The sequence below is a fragment of the Pygocentrus nattereri genome, chromosome 24, assembly GCF_015220715.1.
Source record: "Pygocentrus nattereri isolate fPygNat1 chromosome 24, fPygNat1.pri, whole genome shotgun sequence".
Classification (NCBI taxonomy): domain Eukaryota; kingdom Metazoa; phylum Chordata; class Actinopteri; order Characiformes; family Serrasalmidae; genus Pygocentrus; species Pygocentrus nattereri.
This window is the reverse complement of record NC_051234.1, coordinates 9122882-9146813: the sequence shown is the minus strand read 5'-3', so window position 1 is coordinate 9146813 and position 23932 is coordinate 9122882. Positions and strand designations below refer to the sequence as shown.

At 38.4% G+C, this 23932-nt stretch overlaps 1 protein-coding gene across 5 annotated transcripts in view; it reads left to right on the top strand.

Annotated features, from left to right (window-relative positions):
• Positions 1-200: 200 nt before the first annotated feature.
• Positions 201-23932, top strand: part of ubr5 (ubiquitin protein ligase E3 component n-recognin 5) — a 73339-nt gene continuing 49607 nt past the window's right edge. For 4 of the 5 annotated variants that reach the window (XM_037534047.1, XM_037534051.1, XM_037534049.1 and 1 more), the window contains exons 1-6: positions 201-461; positions 14240-14284; positions 19709-19790; positions 19919-19995; positions 21754-21873; positions 23107-23383. In XM_037534047.1, the coding sequence (XP_037389944.1) occupies positions 400-461; positions 14240-14284; positions 19709-19790; positions 19919-19995; positions 21754-21873; positions 23107-23383 (663 nt within the window). In that variant the 5' untranslated portion in view covers positions 201-399. The remainder of the gene's footprint in view (positions 462-14239; positions 14285-19708; positions 19791-19918; positions 19996-21753; positions 21874-23106; positions 23384-23932) is intronic. The other variant, XM_037534050.1, reaches the window with a different exon arrangement.

Genomic DNA, 23932 nt, shown 5'->3' with positions numbered 1-23932 from the left:
CACACACACACACACACACACACACACAAGCCTCCTCTCACTGACAGCAGCAGCACATGCTTTCAGCTCCTTTATCTCGCAGAGCTCCAATCCGCTTCACTCTAACATGCTTCCTCCTGCTAGAGCCCGGAGGTCCAACCAGCGTCGCCGTTGTATCAGACTCGGGCGCACTTTGGTTGGATCCTTTGGCTCGTCCACAGACAAAACCAAGCAGCTCGCTCGAGTTAAGATGGCGGCATGTGGGTGAGGAGGTTGTGTTATCTCCGCTCTCCGCACGGCTTTTCTTTCCATAAAGAGGGAGTTTGTTGTGAGACGCACGATTAGACCTAAACAGTGAGGAAAGAGACCCCACACTGGCACACTTTACCCACATTTTCGGCTTGTTTTTGGACTGAAATCATGACCTCTATACACTTCGTCGTTCACCCGCTGCCCGGGACCGAGGACCAGCTCAATGACAGGTATTTGTGTTTTCGGGCGGGGAAAAACAAAAAGTCACAGCGATAATTATGTACTGTGTGCTGCTAAAATATCTACTGACGTTTTTCTTCGTTTTCCGCATGGTTATATCATCCAGCAGCGTTCGTTTTGATGAGTTTTTGACCTTAAACTGTAGCACCGAGGCCCTCCATTCTAGCGAAGCTAACTTAAAACTGGAATGATGGACAATGCGGGTTGGGGGATGGGAGGAAAAAAGAGGGAACCTGAAGAAATTGCGCTTATTAGTCATAAGTTTACCTGCTACTTCAATAATATAGGATTTATTAATGAAAATCCACCTTAATTTGGCGATGTCGCCGTTTATATCGGGTCGATAAGCGATTAAGAATTTGACTTGTACCGGAGATTTAGCTTAGCATATATTAGCACGTCCGTTTAGCTGCCTAGCCGGCGCCAGCGGGTTACAGTCATTATGAGAACATTGTTTTACATCTTTCTGTGTTTTTGTAAAGCTTTCTGTTCGAATTACCTTACGAAATGCTGCTTAATCGAATTAACATTAAATTGACAGGTTATGTGGGTTAGCGATCGGTTGCAAAACCACAGACATACGAAGTTGAAGTCGGCTTCTTGTTCAAATTTTCCCGTTCCACCTTAAATAGCGCTGCGGTTACGTTCTGGCGCCTCAGGCACCATTTAAGGTGGAACGGGAAAATTGGAACAGAGGAAAACCAACTTCAGCCTCGTCACGAACACGAAGGCATTGCTAGCTGGCGAGAAGGCCCTGCAGTGGAGAGTTTATATTTGGTCGTTATATCACACCCCACCACCTCCATGGTCATGTTTTTTCTCTCTTTTGTCTAAACTTTGGCTTAAGAAGTCTGATTTATCCCCCATCTTCTGAAAGAAGTCCTACCAGTGGATATTATAAGCGCACACTGGCTTTTGTTAGGTGTCATTTCTACAAGGGCTTTATAGTTATAACATGGCGATAGAGTCAGTGCTGGCAGCTGGCTGGCTGGGTTTGGGGGGGGGCTTACTTAAAGGGGAACTCGACCAAAAATTCTGAATAATTCAGTCCTTGAATGATTGAGCGGTTTATTGTGAAATTAATAATTATGGAGATTTGCATTTTGCTGTCCGAAACTACCAGTGAACTCCCACGTGTCTCCAGAGTTTTTGTATGGAATGGAGATGATTGTAAAATAGTCCTAAATCTTGGAAAAAGTTTTCTTTGGGATTATTTTGCCTCCTACCATCCTGCATATACTCCTCCTTCATGAATTAATGAATTAAAATACATTTTAAGCCAAAATGTTCTCACAAAACAAACATTTCATAGCCATTTCATGTAATAACGTTCTCTGAGGGAGCTTTTAGAGGTGGAAGTCTGGTTCCTATCACCACAACTGAACAGTTCTCCAGTTTCTCTAGAATGGAGCATTTCACACTAAACCACTCTGAATGACTCTTTACTTCTTAACCATTTAATAATCTAGATATTAAAAAAAAAATCAGTGAAGTCTGCTGCTGAAGATTATCTATGGGGTCTTCTGATGATCATTTACATGCTTTTGTTGACCAGGTAGTGGAAAGTGGTCTGTTTTATAACGTTTTAAAGGGGAATTCCACCAGTTCTAAAAATATTCTACATAATGCTACTATTAAGATGAAAAACAGTCATCTAGTACTTTGCTGTAGATATTTGGATTTTTTCATAGTTCTGATGGGAACCAGGTGTCGTCATGTCTGTAAATTAGTGATGGTGAGCCAAAGCTCTTCTCCATATGTAGAAGTGGTGCTGCTTGTGGATGTCTAGCACAGCAGTTCTTATCAAAGATGCATGTCTTCAGTGATTTATTTATTTACCAAACTACTAACGATAAGCTTTTCGCAGTCTCGGGCATCAGAGTATTTGGAGCCATTTTCACCTAGTAACTTCCTGTGAACTTTTCAGGGTTAAATAATTCAGAAGTCCGGTTCCTATTGCCACCACTGAGAGCAGTTCTGATTTGGTGAATTTCGACTGCGGCTCACTTCAAATCAAACTACTCTGAATGTCTATAATTGAACAGTTTAAACATAAGCTTGGGTAATTTGGTGTTTGAGGCCGTGGGAATGTCACAGTGAATTAATTTTATGTAGGGGAGCATCTAATGAGGGTTTTTTCCCCGAATTAGGGTTGGCCTCGGTTGATATTTAAATGAGGAATGCAATGACGATCCCTTTAGTATGTTTAGGCGTTGTCACTGTCATTTATACTTCTCTTTCTGCCGTTGTCGATGACAGTTGTTGATATCAGTCACATAAGACGGGTTCCTTTGAAGGTTTTGCATAGTATGGCAAGCAGTTATGTTCTGTATCATTTTATAGGGGAAAAACAAAGAACAGCTTTGTTAGGCGATATTATAATGCTATAATTATAATGTCGCAAGTTAATCGATCATTTGAGATGCTTGTGTGATTCTTGTGCTCATCAGTGATTTTTGTCGTCTTTGGATGGCTCTGTCTGTTCATTCTGGGTGTTGTGTAGAAAACCCTAAGTGTCCCATTGTGGTGTGGTGAGTGTGTTTTGGTGAGTCGTCTGCTCTCCATCATTGAAGCAGAGGTGTGGTTTCAGAGCTTTTTTACAGGAAATGAAGTGTTTTCTGGTGTCCCTTCTTGTGCAGCTGCACAAATCAGTCTGACATCAGCAGATTACTTTCCCTGTGTGTGGGTATTACTTGCACGTAGGGTGCTGTCAGATGGTTCATGGCATAAAACGACCGTTTGACTTTAAATCGATGCATGTTGGGAGGCACTTTACAGCCTTTTCTTTCCCATTACCTATCCCGATATCTGAACTGGGAATGCTGGGCTGATGCCTATATCCGATATTTGTTATGTACAGCAAGGGTAATTTTATTTTTGTATACCCAATCCTTGCAAACTCATTTGGAGAAATGTTCTTAAACTGTTGGATTATTTGCTGGTGGAGAGCCTCAGCCTTTCCTGGATGCTCCTTTTATACCAATATTACGTCTAGAGTGGACGGTGAGTGGTCATAGTGTTCTGCCTGATCGCTGTATGTGAATAGACCATGTTCACTTGGATTAACATTACAGAGCAGTTACACAATTATGTGTATTGTTAGACGTGCAGTAAAATGAATGAAACGTGAATGTTTTGGATCAGTTGTGCAGCATCACCTAAACGTTCTGCTCTTTTGGAGTAGAACAAATGTGTAATCAGATATCGATTTGAAATGGTGGTCACATCTAAACATCTGTTGGATGGCAATACCCCCCGCCCCCAACGATTATTTGCAGATTCCAGTTAAAGGTGATGGTATTGTTAACATGATGAACACTGTGCTTTTCCAAGTCCTACATTCTCAATAGAAATAACCAAATTAGTCATTTGTTGACTGTTTAGTTTGGTACAGCATGTGGAAAATTGTATAAAGATCATTTGTATCTAGAGATTTGGTAGCAGTTCTTAAATGTTTGTGCGTTGTGCCCAGTGTTGTGTGTTGTGTTCCGTGAAAATGTCTTGGAATCTGTAATATGATTCTGATGCATCATCCTCCCCTAATTCTAATATGAGCATTGCTTCATTTTGTATCCCTAATCTGAGCTAATAGCATCAGCCAATACCGGTTAACTGTTGAGGCGCTTGTGAACTTGGAAAGGACATAAATCAGCTTGTACTGCATATTTATCATGCAGCAGATGGTCCCACACAAACTGCCCAACCCTATAAAGGATGTTTAAGTTCTAGAAGGGTTATAAAACTGTACTGTCACTATTTTATAATTACCATGTCTAAGGAGCAGCATCTAATACAGATTGACCATGTCTGACTGTCTAGTGTGTTCAGTTGGATGTCAGCCATTGACTGGCAATATTTTGATAAATCATTTTATTGGATTATGTGAAACCCACAGAAACACTGTTAATATTCTTTTTTTTATGCACAATGCAGTATTTAAAACACACAACTGAGTGCTATGAAATTATTCTGCTCAAAATGTTAGATGGAACTGATCCAATAAGTGTGTTTACATGCATTTAATAATCTGATAACTGAATCAGATTTTGTCAGTAATCCGATCAACGCCTTTACATGCACTTGAGTAATCAGATAATGTGAAACTCCAGGTCTACAGGAGTCAGACAGTGATCAGGTTTCTGCGTAAACTCGCAGAAGACGACGTGACGTAAACCTAGCGTAAAACTCAGACGTCACGGTGCGGCTTTTTTTTTTTTTTACTTTGCGCCGCTTTACCTGAAAATATGAACATACATCATCTAGGAGTTAAAGAATATTTAAATCCTTCATTTCGTCAAGCATGTATTTGCTCCTAAAGTGTATTGCTGCATCTCATGGCAACGCTGCTTGCTTATTTCCAGTACTGCTGTCTGTTTTCACTCATGGTCAGAGTGAGAAATGTGAAAGAAATCAGAGTAACAGTTTACAGCACTGAGAAATCTGTTTACTGAGCTAAAATTCAGCCTCCTTATCGGATTTCTTCATCAGATTGATAGACCGTACTCCGATCTGCTGTTTACATGACCATTTGAATAATCAGATAACTGCAGAAATCAGAGTATAATTGGATTATCGAGTGCGTTTACATGGTTTTGGTTTTGGGCTGATAACTGGTGCTAAAGTTTAGTAGTTTTGAACAAATTAAAATCAGTCACTGTATCTGCCAGTGTTCAAGGTTTCTAGGTTGGTGCAGGTATAGGAAAATGGAAAGCCATATTGTTTAAGCTCTGACCACAATCTGAGAACCTTCATTCATCAAAAAAACCCACTGAAACTCTTGTCGAGCTGTGATTTGGGCAGGATGTTCACAGCACACAGTGAAGATTGTCATTGGTTGAAGGGCTTTTTTACACATTGCATGCTTCTGTGAAATTAGTATTGCTACAGTCAAGTTGATGATGATGATGATGATTAAGGAATAGCTGCCCAGTCCTGCTTGATACTGTTGCTAGTTTGAAAGTAAAAACTCACTGACATTGAGTTTTCTGCCTCAATGGATAAAATAAATGGATTATCCAAAACCTCCAGTCATCCTATGTGTTGTCTGAGTTTTATATGGAATGTTGATAGAAAATGATTATAAATCTAAAGTTTTTTGCGGGGGCTGCTTTTGCCTCACAAAATCCTGCATGTACCCCTCCGCCATGAATGAATTAAAATGCATTTTAAGCAAAAACATTATCACAAATGTATTATAAAACATCTCAGGCAGTGAATTCATAAACATTTCATCTAACCTTCTGTCTGGGAGCTTTTAGAGGTGGACATCTGGTTCCTATCACCACCACTGTGAACAATTCTGGCTCTTACGTTTTGTTAGAACAGAGCATTTCACACCAAATCACTCTGAACGACTCCGTTTACGTCTCAGCCATAATATTATTTTGATTTAAAGAATATTCATCAAAAAATATTCATAATTAAAAACAGTCATATGGATTGTTGGTTGATGTGATTGTGGTTTGTTGTAGATATTCTACATTGTTTACAGTGGTGATGGGAACCAGGGGTTGTTGTCTGCAAAACAGATCTTGAACAACCTGCATGTACCTTCCACCATAAATGGATTTTAAAAAAGATAAATTTCAGGCCAGAACCTCAAAACTACATCTCTGGCATTGAGCAGTTTATCAGTGAACCATTGCTAGTTTGAAAGTGAAAATTTACTCTTCAAGTACCAGGTAACATTTATAGGAACTGTCTGTAAAATTAGAGATGCACAGTTTGTGTTGCGGAAATTAACAAACAGAATGTGACTGGTGTCTGTGGAGCGTTTGTCAGTGTCATGAGTCATTGCAGTGGTGATATGCAGCAGTAGTTATTGCTGTATGGCTTTTGTAGTGTTCAGTAGTTTGTGTGCTTAGCTTGCAGGATCCTGTTTGGTGTGTTGTGACTGACACTGGTTTGATGTTCATCAGTGATGTAAATCTGCTAAGCTGAAATATGATTCAGTTCTTTGTTTCTGTTGTCTGAACAAAGTGAGTTTTGGAGTTTGATGGGACCGCAGCAGTTGGCTGATGATCAATCAAGAATAAAAGTCAATGTGACATTTGCTTAACCTGTTTTCACAGCCAAAGAATGCACTTCCTGCTTGTTTTGTAGGGCTATCAGATTTGCACTGTGCATTTTTATTTTTCTTCAATAGTGCTATATTTCGATTTTTTGATTTGAAAAACTGGAAGTCAAATGTATTTTTGTCTTTGCAGATGTGCATGCGAACTAGTATTTGTATTGTGTTTAAAAACTGTTTTTAATCTCTTATTCTCCAGGGTATATTTTGTTTTTCCATCTGAATTTATTCCATCTGAAGGCAAATTATTCAGTAACTGAAATAAATGTCAATTTTTAATTTATTTATTATTTAAGTTCCCCTCAAATTAAGTGCTTTATGATCACATATTGCTATATGCTTACAATTTGCTGCTGAAAGCCAAAAATCTTATTTTTTTTAAAATACTTTTTTTGTGGAGAAGTCACTGAAGCGACATCATCTGTTTATAGTTTATAGCCCAGATTTGTGGAAAAATTGGTCGACTTTCGGTAAAAAAGAAAAATTGTGAGTTCAGCTTCTTTTATTATAAGGGTTTAAAATTACGTCACCATCTATTTGGCTAGAAAGAAGAGTTACAGCTCTCGTGACACCCACCTTATGAAATATGAAAGCTATGAAGAATATGACAGTTTTTGGAACCGCTGGTGGTCTCAAGGAGTTGAGGTTAAATAACGCCAGGAAGTGTAGGGGGCGATATGACTTCTACGGTTTTATTTAAAAAGCCTCTGTAATGTTCATATGATCCACACAGTCATTCTGACAGACTGTAATACACTACAGGAAGTGTAGGGGGCGATATGGCTTCTACTGTTTCATTTGAAACTGCAGAACGCGTGTGCGTGTTTACTTAAATTATTTTGTTTTAATTTATGTATTTATTGCAAAATAAATTTATTTTGCAATAAATTTATTTATTCACTAAATATGTTGACAAAATGCATCAGTGCTACATAAAAGTATAGAGAACTGAATATACAATAAAATCCTCAGTGTAAAAATCCTAGTCTGTGACACGGCTTTTCCTTTTTTTAAAAATTTTTTTTAAAAGAAATATGTTCCTATAAAGCAGAACGGTTTACAGCAGATCATTGTTCACTTATTTGGATGATATTTGATAGATTAGTAGATAATCTAAATAGTTGAGATCCACTCTAACAGTGAGCTTGCTTCTTTTATTGTGCCTGATATTGGACACACAGGATGATAGGAGTGGGCAGTATGATATCTTACTGGTATCATGATAAAAAGTTAGTTCCGGCCATGCAAGCTGATTGGTTGAGATAACTGTGTGCTGTTATTTCACCATAACATCACAAACATTGCATCACTCTGCTGAGACGCTGTTGCTAAACAACGAGTTTGACAGCTGTAGGAGACCCTCAAGCCATTTGAACGTTTTTACTTCTTACTTTGTGCACAAACAGAAAACGGATACTTTTAAGACCAACAATTGACCAACAGCCGATTTGGTCAGACTGCGAAGATGAGACGACACTAAATTCCTAAACTGTTGTCACCACTGAGCAGCTTTTCAGTTGGTAGCTGTGACAGAAGAACAGCTAAACAACCCAGAATTATCTAGAAATGAGCCCGATACCATTCGCCAAACTAAATGAGCTGTACGATGCTTTACAGACTGGCTGGAACAAAACATTAATATTGACTTGGCAAAAATGGCCAAAACTGAGCTAAACTTGATATTGCAGCGGTTTTATGGCTCAGTCTGATTTGGGCAGACTCTGAAGATCAGACTACACATTTAGCGACTGGTATTGGGTTTATTTCTGGCTGATTTCCAGGATGTTTAGGTTCTTCTGTCACATCTGCCGACTGGAGAACGAACTGCTGGTTCTGCAGCGAGTGGGCGGAGCTCGTTACTCTGGCAAGCTGCTAGTGAAGGGAGGAACTGCTAGCATTAAAACATTAAACGCTGCTTTCACTGCCCAGTTTATTAATTTCTTACTGTATTTATTTAACTGTTGTGTAAAAGCAATAGAACACACAACCTTGAGTGAATGACATCATGGCTGTGATGGTGTACGGTGACTAAATCACAGCCGTGATTTAATTTTGTGATGACGCACTGCCTCTCGTTTGATTTCTGACTATATCATGAACGTAGTCACTACGTAAAGAACGTTAAACAACTGCATGACTCATTTCAAAGAGAGTATAATTAGTCCTGGATGTACAACATTGAATAAATATCATTATGCGTTAAAAGTCATTGATGCGTATCATGTGTTGTGAAAAATGCCTAAAAGTATTACAATATTTGATATTACTGTGAGTCAGGAATAAAGTACTTCCCTACTTTCACTTTTTGAATGAACATGGTCTGAAAATACACGCAGGTCTTTATCGTTTTCTCCTGTGTTTCGGCTTCTTGTTTGCATAATCTCATTTACCCCTCGCTTTGTTGCTGAAGGTTATAGGAGGGCTCGTTTGTGTCCTCGGAGGATAATCAGAGGTGTTTCTCTGCCAGCTTGGCTGGTTTCTAAGGAGACCCACTGCAGAGTGTGTGTTTCAGGAGGTGGGTGGGAGGCTGCTTCTCCCATGTGGGTCAAAGATGACGGCACCAAATGCTGGAAATTTAAGCTCTTGTTTTAGAAAGAAGCACTTGACAATGAAGACTTTCTTTAGGTTCTACCCAGTGACTGTTCTAGTATGTTGTCGCCTTTAGTACAAAATCTGCGGTCATTGAGAATCTGCTTAACTTTTAGTGTGAAAATATTTCATCTTAATTAATTTAGGACCCACTTCCATTGATCTTGGTCATAAAATGTTCACGCAGTGACTTTCTGCAAGTGTAGAGCTGGAAATAATTTTTTTGCTAGTTATTTCTTTAATAGGTAAACCTATCAACATTTCTATTAATTGACTAATCTAATGAATAAATGTGTAAAATGAGCAGGAAAAAAATGTATCTTTAAAAAAGCAGTAAATATGAGGACTCAATAACTGGGTTTTTAAGAGGGGTGGGATAAAATATCAATTAACGATATATCGTATGGCGGACAAGGAAGAAACTTACAGGTGAGAAATGCGAGATAATGGTAAACAAGTCAGCCCTCGTCCTCTTACAAGTCAAAGGTATGGGCCACATCAGCTTTTACAGTGTCGAATGGACAAATGAAAGACAGATGCTGTGATTTGCAAAAACTGTCGTTAAAATAATGTACACAAGCAACACAACGTGCAGAGCCATCTTCATCATCCTGATCTGGTTGTTAAGAACTTCTAACGGTGCCTCAACTCGAAGTCGGTCTGCTACTAGTCCAGCTTTTAAAGCCGTTTTTAAAGTTGTAAAATGTTTTAGTGCGGCTCAGTAGTGTTCCACATTTATATGCTTTAGGTGACTTCTGCTTTCTGGCAGTTTATGGCTGTTTTACATTGGAATGATGCCACATGCAGTGTGTGTGTGTGTGTGTGTGTGTGTGTGTGTTAGAGAGGCATGAAGCTAAGCTGCACGCTTTGTTGTATGTTTCATATTGGTTGTCAAATTCTGTGAAACTGACACAAATAATTCCTGCCATTTGCCTGTTTAAGAGTATATTTTCTTCAGTTACACAGATGCTGTGATGTATCGTGGAGGACTGTGTTGCAGTATATCAAGCATCACAGAAATGCAGGAAGCCACACATTTGTACATGTACTTTATACGTCTTTCTGTCTATCTGAAGGGCTACAACAAACGACTAATTTGAAAAATCTCGATTACTGAAACCAATAATTGATTATTCTGATAATTTAGTCGCGTTTGCTAACTAAGAATGAAGACAATAAAATTGAATAACTTATTCAGATTTTCACTGTTATTGCTCATACAAAAGAGAGAATAAAATCCCAGTATCTTTTTCCTGTCAATTTAAAACCAAGGATGTGCGAAATAAAACTGAATTAGTTTTCCTTTAATCAAATAAAAACAGTCTAAAATTAAAAGTAATTTTAAACAGTACAGTCCGTGCTCTATGCTCTGCTGTCTGTCTACACTTTGCTGCAACTAAATTCTACAATAACAGATCTTTATTGAAACGGAGCAGAAGTCGATATCTTTCCGTGCTCCTGTGAGAGCCTCTTTCTCCTCTAACAGCAGAGCAGATGGGAAAGTGGCAAACGTTTGTGGTGAACTTGTTCTGTTTGAACAGTTAAATTTGAACGATTTTTAAACATTTCATTTCAACAGTAACCCTTCGTCCAGCTGCCCTATATGTTCGTGTAGAGTTATCTCCTTAAACAGTTGGCGAGCGGTGCAAAACGTCTGCAGAGAAAAGAAACCTGTTTTATAAATGCTTTCCTGTGTTTGCCGAATTTTAACACACCGACAGCCTCGACAGGAAGGCAACGATGCAGTTTTTAAAAGTGTAAACGCTATCTGGAAAGTGAACAGGGTCGCTGTGAATAATAGTTGCTTGCTTCTCTGGTTCAGCTCCATTAACGATACCAGAGAATCTGCACTTCGAAATAGATATTACAGCTCAGAGCATGAAATTTAACATCAACATTAGCTATGTTATATAGCTGGTATATGCACAGTTTTTTTTTTTTTTTTTTTTTTTGTATACACACTATTTAGAGAGCTAGTATGTGGTGTATTTTAGACTTTTTGATTTAGTGGACAGACGAGTTTCCTCTTCAGGAGCTCCAGCATTGAGGATGTGTTTCCATAGCCAGCTACGGTCGGCTTAAACTGCAGTGCAGCTTGCTTCTTCATATTCATCTTAGTTTGGCTTCATGCTGATAAGGTGTGTGGAGGAAATCACTGATGGCTGATGCTGAAACTGAGTGCTGACTCTATTCAAAGGAACAAATAATGCCTGTTCTAGATTCCTGTTCTAGAAACCTGTCTACACAGCTCTGCTAGCACAAGGTGTTTATGTTCCACTTAATGAGGGACCTGTTTTTAGATGTTTGATTAGCACTGTTAAGGTGGTCTGGTTTCTCTGATACTGATATTGAAACTAAAAATATGCATGTGTACTTGGAGGGGAATTCCGGTTTTTCAAAATCTCTACACAATTCAGTTGTGGAGATGTAAACAAAGTGATTTAGTGTGTTTTGATGCGAAGTGGTTCGTTGTAGAGAAACTGCCTGACTTGGATGTCTTTATAGTTGTAGTAATGGGAACCAGGGGTTGCCATGACTACAACACACAAATAAACATTTTATTTACTATCCAAAACCACCAGTGAACCTACACTCACTGGCCACTGTATTAGGTACACCTGTTCAGTTGTTTGTTAACACACATAGCTAATCAGCCAATCACACGTCCACAACTCAATGCATTTGTGCATGTAGAGGTGGTCAAGACAACTTGCTGAGGTGCAAACCGAGCATCAGAACGGGGAAGAAAGGGGATTTAAGTGACTTTGAACGTGGCGTGGTTGTTGAGTATTTCAGAAACTGCTGATCTACTGGGATTTTCATGCTCAACCATCTTTAGGGTTTACAGAGAACGGTCCGAAAAAGAGAAAATATCCAGTGAGCGGTCAGTTGTGTGGATGAAGATGTCTTGTTGATGTGAGAGGTCAGAGGAGAATGGGCAGACTGGTTCCAGATGATAGAAAGGCAACAGTAACTCAAATAACCAATCAGAATCTCTGAGGAATGTTTCCAACACCTTGTTGAAAGTCTGCTGCGAAGAATTAAGGCCATTCTGAAGGCAAAAGGGGGTCCAACCTTTTACTAGCATTAAATAATAATAAAGTAGCCGGTGAGTGTATATGTATCTTTTATCTTGTTTTTTGTTAAGTATTAAAAAGTGTTCACAACAAAAAAAGGCAGAATTTGCGATCTCGTAATTGAGTGTTTATTACGTTTCAGCTGTGTAAATTTTAATTTCTCTAAACTATCTTTAAGTCCAAGTGTTGTAAAGTGGGCAGCGTTGCTCATATTTAAGATTATATGAGCTTATCACTGTTGTCGGAAGAAAACCTGTCAAATGGTAACTTTACAGGAAAATTAGAGAAAATACTTTATTTTTAATGTAAGTCAGTGGAACCAACCCAACCGCCCCCAGTCATTTGGGGCTGTTTTTTTTGGTCCATTGAAATTTACGTCCAGTGTAAAGAGAAACGGGCATTTTCAAATTGACAGTGAAAAACTGCAGACATGGAGATAAAGTATCTCCTGACAGCAGTGCTATTGTTATACTTCACTAAGTCATAAGGCAAATTGTTAAATAACTGCATTATTTATTATTATTATAAATTATTTATTTACTTATTTATTATTTTTCTTTTAAAGCTGCCCTCAAATTAACAGAAAATGTGTTTTATGATCACACATTACTATATGCTTACAGTTTAATGCTGGAAGCCAAAAATCTCAGATGCGCTTTATTATTTTATAAAAATAATTTTACACAGCGGATCACCGAAGAGACGCCATCTGTTTATAATTTATAGCCCAGATTTATGGAAAATGGGTCGACTTTCAGTAGGAAAAAATGCTTCTTTTGTTATAAGGGTTTAAAATTAAATCACTGCAAAAAAGATAGTTACAGCTCTCATATGATAACCACCTTTTGAATGTAGCTTATGAACTAAAAGTTATGAAGAATATGACGGTGCGTTTTGGAACCACCGGCTAACAAACAAACTCACAGTATGGGAATGTGTGGAAAATTAGATTATTTAGTATAATTTAGCTACCTGTTTTAATGCTGATGAGAGGCTACATGTTGCTGCTGTTGTGACCTCCTGTATCTCCTTTTCTTAATTCTGTCATTTTATGCTACATTTTTTTTCTCTCTCAATTGAGTCAATAGTAATAGGAATAGAGAAGATATATTGTGTGGTGGAAATCACTAATAACTGATACTGAGTGCTGTAGAGTAATGCCTGTTCTAGATTCTTGTTCTAGCCACCTGTCCACACAGCTAAGGTACTAAGGTTCCAGATACTGAAGGACCTGCTTTAAGTTGTTTGATTAAGGTAGTCTGCTTTTTCTTCTAGGCATGATATTGCTTTCTGTTTTGAAGGGGAATTCCACCAGTGTTTCAGAATTTTTGCACAGTTCAGTTGCTGAGATGTAAACAGTGATTGATGTGAAATGGTTAATTGCATCTTAATTGCCATTCCATGCTAGATTTTTCTCAATTGAGTAGCCTTATTCTTTTTTTTCCCCTCCAACGCCTGACATGCATAAATGTTTATATTAGTATGCTTAGTATCTACCAAGACGGAGAAGCGCCTTAGAAGGGGTGTGGGTGTGTGTGTGTGTGTGTGTGTGTGTGTGTGTGTGTGTTTAGTATCTTTGGTTGATTATGTAGTGTTCAGTTTTTGCCTCGATGAAACAGCCATCTGGTCCGCTGTCCTCCATGAGACAAAGCTCAGAACTGCCTGACTTTTTCAAACAGATGATGTGGAGAAATGCTAAAGTGGAATTTTTTTATGGGCCGTTTTATCATTTCTGCTGCTTGAACATTTGTCCATGTTTACAAATGTAGGTTTACCATTTAAATACGCAGGACTTATTATAATTGGCCTTCTTGACTGCTTTCATTCGTTAGTGGCTGCATATCATCATTTTGATTTTGAACCTTAGTCTTTGAAAATATCTTGTACAACTCAGTTGTGCTCAGTTGACTGTTGGTGTAAAAACATGTTTGTTTTAGCTTAAAATGTACAGTGTGTTTGAAAGATTTTAGAACATTTTTCTTACATTCTTGTTGAATTTATAATCTGACAATTTTTTTCATTCTTTCCGCAGACTTCGAGAAGTGTCTGAAAAACTCAACAAATACAACTGCAACAGGTAAGAATCGTGCCATCAGTGCGATCAGTACCATGTGTTGTTTAAGATGACCTTTATAGCCATGTTCACATTACAAGCCTTGTTACTCAAATCAGATTTTTTGCTCTAATCCGATCTCTCTGACACGATGGTTCACACTTGGTTAGTGATTCAAATCTGTCATTAATGTGAATGAACTTATGTCCTGAAATGACCCTCATGCACACATCCTACTCAGTAAAGTCACGTGAATGAATCACGTGCATTGTAAGCACGAACTAACAAGCAGAACGAGCTTCGCTGTGTAGATAATTAACTCTGATCAGCTCTCAGCTTCGTTACTACAGCCAGACGAAGGAGAAAAAGGTGAGATGAGCTGCTTTTCCACCATTTACAGGCTTTAACTTCTGTTAGGTGCTGCGTCACATTTAAGGTCGCATCAGATACGTATCCGATGTAGGACCACGCATGAAGTGCCTCAGGTTGGATTTGAAAAGGTCCACACAGCCCTGAAAACATCAGATCTGAATCACATTAGGGCAGAAAATCAGACTTGTGCTACTTCAACCTGGTAATATTAATGCTCCTCTGTGTCTTTCCTTTCAAAATTGGGGAAAACACTTGCCATATGCACTACATAAATGTGTTCAAGATGGAATTTACATAATAGTGAGTTAAGATGGAAAAAAGCGAGACCAGATAGTCACAAAAAATGAGTATTCCTCATTGTGGAGCTCAACTTTTATCAGCCTCTTGTATTAATACAGAGAAAACACTTTCTGATTCCTCTTCAAAAGGCACAGATTCAGTCACAGTGGTCAGTCATGGCTTGTTGTGTTTGACAGGTTTTCGAATGAAAACTAATACAGTTCCGTAGACCTACTTGGATAGGGTTAAATGTTTATTGGGTCCTGGGCTAATATTCTCTTTTCCATGTGGTCCTTGCTGAATTTGTGTCGGTATTTGAGTAATCTGCTGTTTTTTTTTTTTTTTGTTTTTTTTTTGCCAAACTCAGCAGTGCTCCGATCATATTGGTCCAGGCCAGATAGACGTCTCCTTGTTTCACCATGCTCACAATGGAAATTTTTTTTTTCTGCAAATAAGGAGTGAAGTGATGTGGTAATTACCAATAGGAATTGAGCTTTGAGCAGCATAGTACACGCTTCATCTCCACCACTGTGAAATGGTGCACTGCTTTTGTGGGTCCTAGATAACTGCTCCTGCTAATGGTGGAATAATTGCGGCAGTGCTTTTGGACAGTAGTCACAAACACTGTTTTCCTCACAGACTGACTGCACAGACACGGGGATTAAATAAAAATAAGCACGCAGGCGTTTTCTCACCGTAATTTTTATTTCTAGTGGGAACGCATCTGATTTGTGCTTGGTGTCAGTGAAACAATTACAACCAACGGTTCGCTCAAGTTCAGAAACACCCACAGGCAATGAGAGACCAGCAATCTGGGTGATGAGGCAAAAAGCCGTTGCCGGTGTGAGTGTAGGGTAAAACATACCGAGTCCCTAAGGTGTCGTGGTTTAAAAAAAAAAAAAAAAAAGTTAACGACATTGTGTTCCCTCGCAGATGTTTTGCATTCAATTGCAAAATATATTCTCATCAGACAGCAAGCAAATGTAGGACCAGAGGTGCCCAACGACATTTGCTACAATAGAGCTTTGTTTTTGGCATAGCTGATGTTAAAAGCGGTTTTCCCAGTTTCGCCAGTTTGTGCTTTTATTCAATTGTTCTCTGCAGTCTCTGTAAATGTAGCTTTTACTGTATGAGGACTGTCTGAGTTTGAAGTCACTAATCTTCTTTGATTGAGACGCCACACGGTCTTTATATTTCAGTCAAAGATCAACGTAAAATTCAACGAGCTGCTCCATCTGAGCTTAAGCAAAGCATAGCTTTTGTAAGCTTTTTGTCACCTTTACAAAATACAATAATAATCAATAATAATAATAATAATAATAATAATAATAACCTACAGTTATGATTTTTAATTTTATTCAGTGCTTTGCAAACTGCACTGTGCTGAATCTAACCCAATAGCTGTGTAATGAAACATGTAGGTATTCAGTGGTTCAAGTACTCCTGTCCATGATATGCTCAGAAAAGCATATTAAGGCACAGTTTATCATGATAACAATAAAATATCAAATTGCCCACCCGTAATGCTCTATCAACTTTTTTCATTAGGGTTTTTAATCATGTTTGTTCTCTAGAAGTAATGGAGAAGATTAGTGATGACTGTTCCCAATTCAGTGATATTTCATTAACATTTATTGTTAGTTTCTTCTTTTTAGAGCACGTCATGTGAAATAACTTCCCTCTGACCCACTTTCTTCTGTCACCTTGTCCCTCTGCTGTGTGTACATCACTCCCTCGAGTCTCAGTGCTCATTGCAATGGGCAAATCTGATTGCCCGAGTAGCGTCACGTGTGATATTTCCGACGTATGTGATTTGGTCTGTGAGTCTCTCAGGCCGCTAAAGCGACACCATAAGGGCCAGAATACCTATGCTGATTAAAATAATAAAACCCAGTCGAAATCAAATCTCCATCGTTTATCGGTTATAGGTTTTTATATAGCTTATATGGTTATTTTTATATGGTTATTTGCTTTATTTATATAAGTATTTGGCGCAGATGTTGAAAAATGATCTTATTAACTGTGTGAGGTTTTGGGTTTTCAATCAATGAGTTGGTCATGTTGGCAACCAGCTGTTGAAGCACGCCTGCTGTTCATACTTTCTCGTGCTTGTAAATGAAGGTCTTTCAGCTTTTGGCTGTTTCATTTATAACATTTTTCCTTCAGAAACACGCTGGCCTGCTTGTACCTCACTATAGTTAGATCATTAGCTTGACTTTTATACCCAGACTACACGGAGAGGGAGAAAAAGAGAGAATTCGTAATAGTGTGCAAAATTTACAAGGATTTATTCCTAAAAATGAACACATTTACTAGCATAACAAGCCTAAAGAATGCAATTAATATCAGCTTAAATAACTGTCTTGTGTTATGTCAGTGTTGGTGTTTGAACCATGTACACAACATGCATGTATGTGCATAAGTACACAACAATGTAGAGCTTTTCAGTTTTAGTACAGTTGTCAGTGTTCAGTATATGCGTGATAAAGACCTGGTCTGGGGGTCGGCGAAATGTGGCTGTCTTACTGCCCTCTTGCGGCTTCACAGCAGAATAAAATTCTAGTCATATCAATAATTTGGAGGTGAACGGATTTATTTGCGTTTATAATCACTCCAGCTGGTTTCCTGATGCTTTTAATCTGCAACGAGAAAGTGTCAAGCACTAAAAAGTCACAAAGCTGTAGTGAGATTCTCATTCGCCAGCTTCTTGTTCAAATTCTCCAGTTCCACCTTAAATGGAGCAGCAGTTACATTCTGGCACCGCAGGCACCATTTAAGGTGGAACTGGAGAATTTGAACAAGAAGCTGGCAAATGAGAAGCGACATCAGCCTCGTAAAAAGCTGAACGTTAGACATTTTACAAGAAACTGTTCTACTTTTGAGGAAATGTTTCCTGCCAGAGATGCGAGAAAAGCGTCTTTAGCTGCACTAAAGATTAAATTAGAGCAAAGTAAAAGTCTGTATTTTTGTTTATTATATTTTTTTATTATATACTAGTACATCACATACTGAGACACATTTACAGCCAAGATGGTAAAGTGTTACTTCAGTAAATGGACATAAAATGTTTGAAAAGACAAAATGGCTCTTCTTAACATTTGGTTTTGCTGACACCTAATGCCTGTAAAATATGGTCATATAACAATGAACGTGCCAGCTGTTCATGCTCGTTCTGAATATTACAATGTTTTAATCCAGAAACCAGCTGGAATTTGCTTTCTAAGTAGCAAAGGAATGTTACTAGTGATGAATTTTGACTATATCGATTCACACATTTCCACAGGCTTTGAATACAGAGACGGATATAAGATGGGACCAGAAGCCTGTTTACTCTTAATTACAGCTGATTTAGTACTGCGCTCTTAAAAATGATGGTTCTTCAAAAGTTCTTTATTAATAACAATGTCAAGCTTGTAATGATAGAAACGTTTTTGGTGCTCTATATAACCTTTTTTTGAAAAATTTCTATATAGAACCAAAAAAAAAAAAATCTGAAGAATCATTTCATCAACAATCAAAGAACCATCTGCATCATTAAAGGGTTCTTTGTATCATATTAAACCATTACATCCCTTTCAAAAACGGTTCAATATAGAACCAAAAAAAACACACATTCTTCATTGATCTGAAGAACCATTTCATGAACACTCAAAGAACCCTCTATATCGTTGAAGGGGCTCTCTACAGCGTGTAAGGGTTCTTCAGAATGATGGAGAATGTGTGTTTTATGATTCTATATAAGAACCTTTCTGAACAGGTTCGAGTTCTTTTGTAAAGTGTTGTCAACCTTCTTAAAAAAAGCGGTTCTTTATGAAACTGTCTTCTCAATCAGTCTCAAGAACCCTTTGATTATGCAAGAAGTGTTTAATCCTGGTTCTTTGTGTTGAAGGTTCTAGACAAAAGCACATTCTTTAAAGAACACGCACATATACGCACTCGCTCACACACACACTCACATTCACACATACATACACACTTTGTGTTAATCGAGCGCTGCAGGCGAGTCACTAGCTGTGATTGTTTCTTGTTAAATAATTTACGGCTGTCGTTATCAATTTTCGCTCTTTACTTTTATGATGAACAATTTTAGATTTTTATCTTTGATATAAAACCACATGTATTTGTATTTTTGCAGCGTGACACCCTTTACCCTCCCCCTTCCCACCCCAGCTCTGTTGGTACAATATTCATGACTTAATCCAGTGCAGTACAAGGCTCCGTATCATAAAAATAAAATAAATGAGAAACAAAGTCCAGTAAGTGTTTCAGAATAACCATAGATACACAAGTCTTAAATAAATCATCCATCCATCCATCCATTTTCTAAGCCTATCCCAGCAGTCATCGGGCGGAAGGCAGGATACACCATGGACAGGTCGCCAGTCCATCGCAAGGGCTAAATCAATCTATCAATCAATCAATAAAATGACAAATAAATACATGAAAAATATAACAGCAAATGGGGTCACGTCACATACTCACCTTTAAGAACACTCTGTAAATCTTAATTTTTTTTATTCTTTTAAGGAGTTTTTAAAAAGGCCAAATAGTAAAACTGAACCTATTCAGAACCATTCAAAGATTTCTGGATACATCACTGGAAAGTATAAACTAGGAAGACTTGAGATGGTTTACAGAAATGATACGCTAAATAATTAATGTTGGTTCACTGTGAAGGTCAATTTTTAATAAACTTTTTTTTTTAAAGCGAGTAATCATGACTACAGGCTTACTTGCTATTTTGTAAGTGGAACCCAGCGTTTAATGTCGTCTAATTTTTCTTTCTCTACATTCCAGTCATCCACAGCTCAACTTACTGGAGCAGGCCACACTCAAACAGTGTGTGGTTGGACCAAACCATGCTGGGTTTCTGCTCGAGGTAACATTTTTAAATCAGCTTTTTAACACACAATGTGATTTTATGTTGATTGTTTGTAGAGGCTCTGTATTTTGTTCCCATATTTCCTCAGTGTTTTTGACTATAGGAAATGATGCTCTCTTTTTCAGGATGGACGGATCTGTAGGATAAGCTTTGCTGTCCAGCCAGATCGACTGGAGTTGGGGAAGCCAGATGGAAGTGATGGGTGAGATTCTATTAATGTTTTCATACATGATCAGAGCCAGGTCACGTTATTTTTTTGGAGACAATTTTGGTTGATTTGGTGTGTTTGAGAGGTAGTGCAGGATAAATTTTTGGGGTTTATGTTGCTAATTGAGCACATCAGCTTTTGATTCATGCTGTTCTGATTAGAAAGAATACTGGTTTTTTTTTTTTTTTTTTTTTTTTTTTTTTCCCCTTAGTTTTCTATTTTAAAGCAGGGGTGTTATTCTCATGTTGAAAGCTCTCGTGCTGTTTATGCTGCGTCTAGAAAGCCGAACTCAGTTTATTTATACAGAGCAGTGGTTTCTGCCCCCACTTCATTTAAAATAAACTCTGTACTTAAAAAAGAAAACCTTAAAAAAAAAAAAAATGCCACCGGAGTGGAGCGTGTACTTTGCTGAGAGACGTGATGAAGTAAACTGAATTTTGTTTTGCGGGTGCTGGTATTAATTCCGTTTGTGGCTGTTTAGTGTTGTATGTCTGGTTGGAAGGCGCTCGCTGCTCAAGTTCTTCTAGAAGTGCATAGCTGTACCAATTAGCTGCTCACAGATTGGTTAACTCTGCATTATAGCAACTGGTTTGAGGTTTAGAGAAGATACAGTTCTTTAAAGCCATGTAAAGCAATTTTCTTCAGTCATTTAAAGGGGGGTGTATCATACATACATTTTCCTCTTTTATTTCTTTATTTTTTTAATAGAAGGGCTTAATGTTATTTCAAGTTTTAAATGTACTGTTCACTCCTCATTCCAATTTTGGAAACTAAGCTGCAAAAACCTGCTTTTAATTAACATGTCACTTTTTGTGATGTCACAACAACAGAGCCCGACATGTCTCTCTGTTTAGCCTGTGATAGTTTGTCTCCACCCAAAACAAAAAAATTGTAAGGAGTCTTTCATTGCTCATTTGCATATCAGTCATAAAGGCACAGTAACCAAAACTTTCTGTTCAGAGGTTGGAAAGGTTATGTAAAAATGAATTATGATTGTTTTAAGGCATGTGCATGCGCACATCATAAGTAGAAAATGTAGGACAGGGGTCTTTAATTAAAATTCAGTAAGGTCTGGTTAGAGAGAATTTCCTCAAGCAGAAGTCCAGAACATCATAATGTCTAACTTGCATCGTGGTTCAGTGCCATATACTGTTTACTGTTTTTCAAAATTAAATAATCCTCCATAGTTTATCGGTTATGGGTCCAGGTTCTCATAGGACAGCGTCTGGATCCATTCTGACTGCAGTCCGCCTATTAGTGACCTCTGATGTAGGAGATTGCTTGAGTGCTGCTAGTTTCTTATTTGTAGTTTAGTATTTTAACTTTTTTTTTTTTTTTTTGGCATCCCCTTTTGTTTTTTAGTGTTTATTTCTAAGCCAGCTAACGAGCGTTTCCCCCATTTGAAAAGTTCAGCCCTCTAAACCACTTAATTAAATTTTTTTAATTATGAGCTGCACTATGTAAGAATATTTAGTTAAAATTAAAAGTATTTTGTTTTCTGTAACAGCCCAGGAGACATTGAGTGTAAAGGTTTCTTTGTTTGAGGAAAATGTTGGTTGCAGCCAGTTTTTATCCAAGGGTGTTGCCGTTTGCCATGCTAGTCAGCCCCTAAATTTCCCACCTCCGCTGTTTTAGACAGAGAGAAGTTATTGGGCCAATTGGCTTCTGTGCCTGGGATTTCCAGGCTCTATTCAATAGTCCCGTGTTGGGACTATAGGTGTGTAACTGAAATCTCCGGTTTTTTGTTTCCAGTTCAAAGTTGAGCAGTGGCTCAGGGACAGGAAGGACCTCCAGGCCAGGTAGGACTAGTGATCCGCCCTGGTTCCTGTCTGGTTCTGACACTTTGGGCCGACTGGCAGGCAACACCCTTGGGTAAGTTGTTTGATGGGGGTATATCCATAGAACAAAGACTGTCGGGTAAAGTTGGCAGCTGCAAAGTGCCTGGGCACCAAGCCTGGTGGAAAAATCCCTGAGGTTTTTTGCTCTTTGTTGTTGTTTTGTCTCCCCCCCCCCCATAATTCTCTCCAAAGCATGACACATAAGATCTCAAAAACTTGTGTAAACCGTTTCGGCAAAGTAGCCCCCACTCCAAGAAAAGGATTTTAAGACTTGTGCATGTAAGATTTTTTTTTTCTTGCAGCTGGATTAAAGTGGCTGCACAGAATTTTTCAACTTGCAGAACCCATTTGTATGTAATTGAGTGCAAATGTTTTCTGATCTTGATTAATTCTGTTTTGACTGATTTTAGTAGACATTTACAGTGTTTAAATGAGACTTTTCCTCAGTCAAGTTGCAAATCAACTTTTTTTGTAATTCATATTTGTGCCCTTTTTAATCTTAATTCTTGCACCAATTGAAAATGCGTTTGTGTGAACATTTTAATGGCAAGTAGAGCAATAGAAATTCAAAAAGAGCTCAATTTATCCAGCATTTTCAGTATTTTACTGAGACATGTGCATAAAACATTTTTTAAAATGTAGAATTTAAGACAATGTACCTGGAATAAGCTTTACAGAGAAATAGAAAATTTATTTCTGTAAGGTTACAAATGCAGTAAAATCAAGATATTTTATATTTGTCTGATGCTGATACCATTATGTTTCCGATATTATTGTGCATTCATGATTAGAACCTTTTTTCCTATTTTTAACGCTTTTAAAAAGTTACCACGTAGGGGTAAATGATATTATAATAATAATAATAATAATAATAATAATAATAATAATAATAAAAAATAAATAATAATAATTTTTTAAAATCTTTGAAATGGCGTCAGATTGCTGCTTCTAAATACTAATGAACTTTCTAGATTTCTTTTTTTCCCCCCTGCTTATTCAGTCATTTTGAAGCTGTGGTCACTAACCTGCCTCCGTACTGTCCTGCAGGCTTAACCTTCAGCCCAAATCTCCCTCACCTGATCCAGCTAATCTAAGACTTCTCTATACAGTCATTAGCTCGATCATTTGTGGTGATTTGGATTTGGAAGTAATAATTTAAGCGACACTCTTCAGGCTGCTCATTGCTCACTGATCATAATGATTTACTAATATTCAGGTGAAGTTCTCTGATATGTCATCGTTTCTGACCCTCATTGTGTCTCACCAGGAGCCGCTGGAGTTCAGGAGTGAGCGGAGGAGGCAGCGGTGGAGGCGGAGGGAGTGGTGGTGGAGGAACAGGTGGAGGGAGTGGTGGTGGAGGCGGAGGTGGAGGAGGCGGGGGAGGGGGCGGAGGGTCTTCGGGCCGCTCCAGCACAGCGGCCCGGGACTCGCGCAGGCAGACCCGTGTGATCCGCACTGGCAGAGACCGGGGCTCCGGCCTGCTGGGCAGCCAACCGCAGCCGGTCATCCCGGCATCAGTCATCCCTGAGGAGCTGATCTCTCAGGTCAGTTCGGTTTGCTTATTTATTGGTACCAGCCTGTTTTAGCTCTACTTTAAGGCTGTGTTGAGTGCTGCATTTGTGTTGATGCTACAGTCACATCTTCAACAGACTTTACACAGTGGATCTGGGCACTGCTGATACAAATGGGCCTATGATTCGGTTACAGTGCAGTTATACTAGATGAGGGGATGCAACCCAAATATTAAGAGCCATTTTGTCCTTTCAGCAAAAAATCAGTCCCTCTTGGCAGCCAAAACATTTTATGTCCGTAATGCCATCTTGGCTGGAAATATGTCTCAGTATGTGCTGATGTGCTAGTATAGCTTAATATATATGCTGTAAATGAAAACACAGACTTGCTTTACTTTGCTCTGCTCTAAGTTTTAGCTGAGAGATAGCCGCTTTTCTCACATCTCGAGCAGGAAACTTATCCAAAAGGTTGAATTTTGAGGTGGGTTTTTTTTTTTTTTTTTTTTAAAACAAGGCTGAAGTTACTTCTCATTCACCAGCTTCTTGTTAGAGTTTTCCCGGTCCACCTTCCAAATGGTGCAG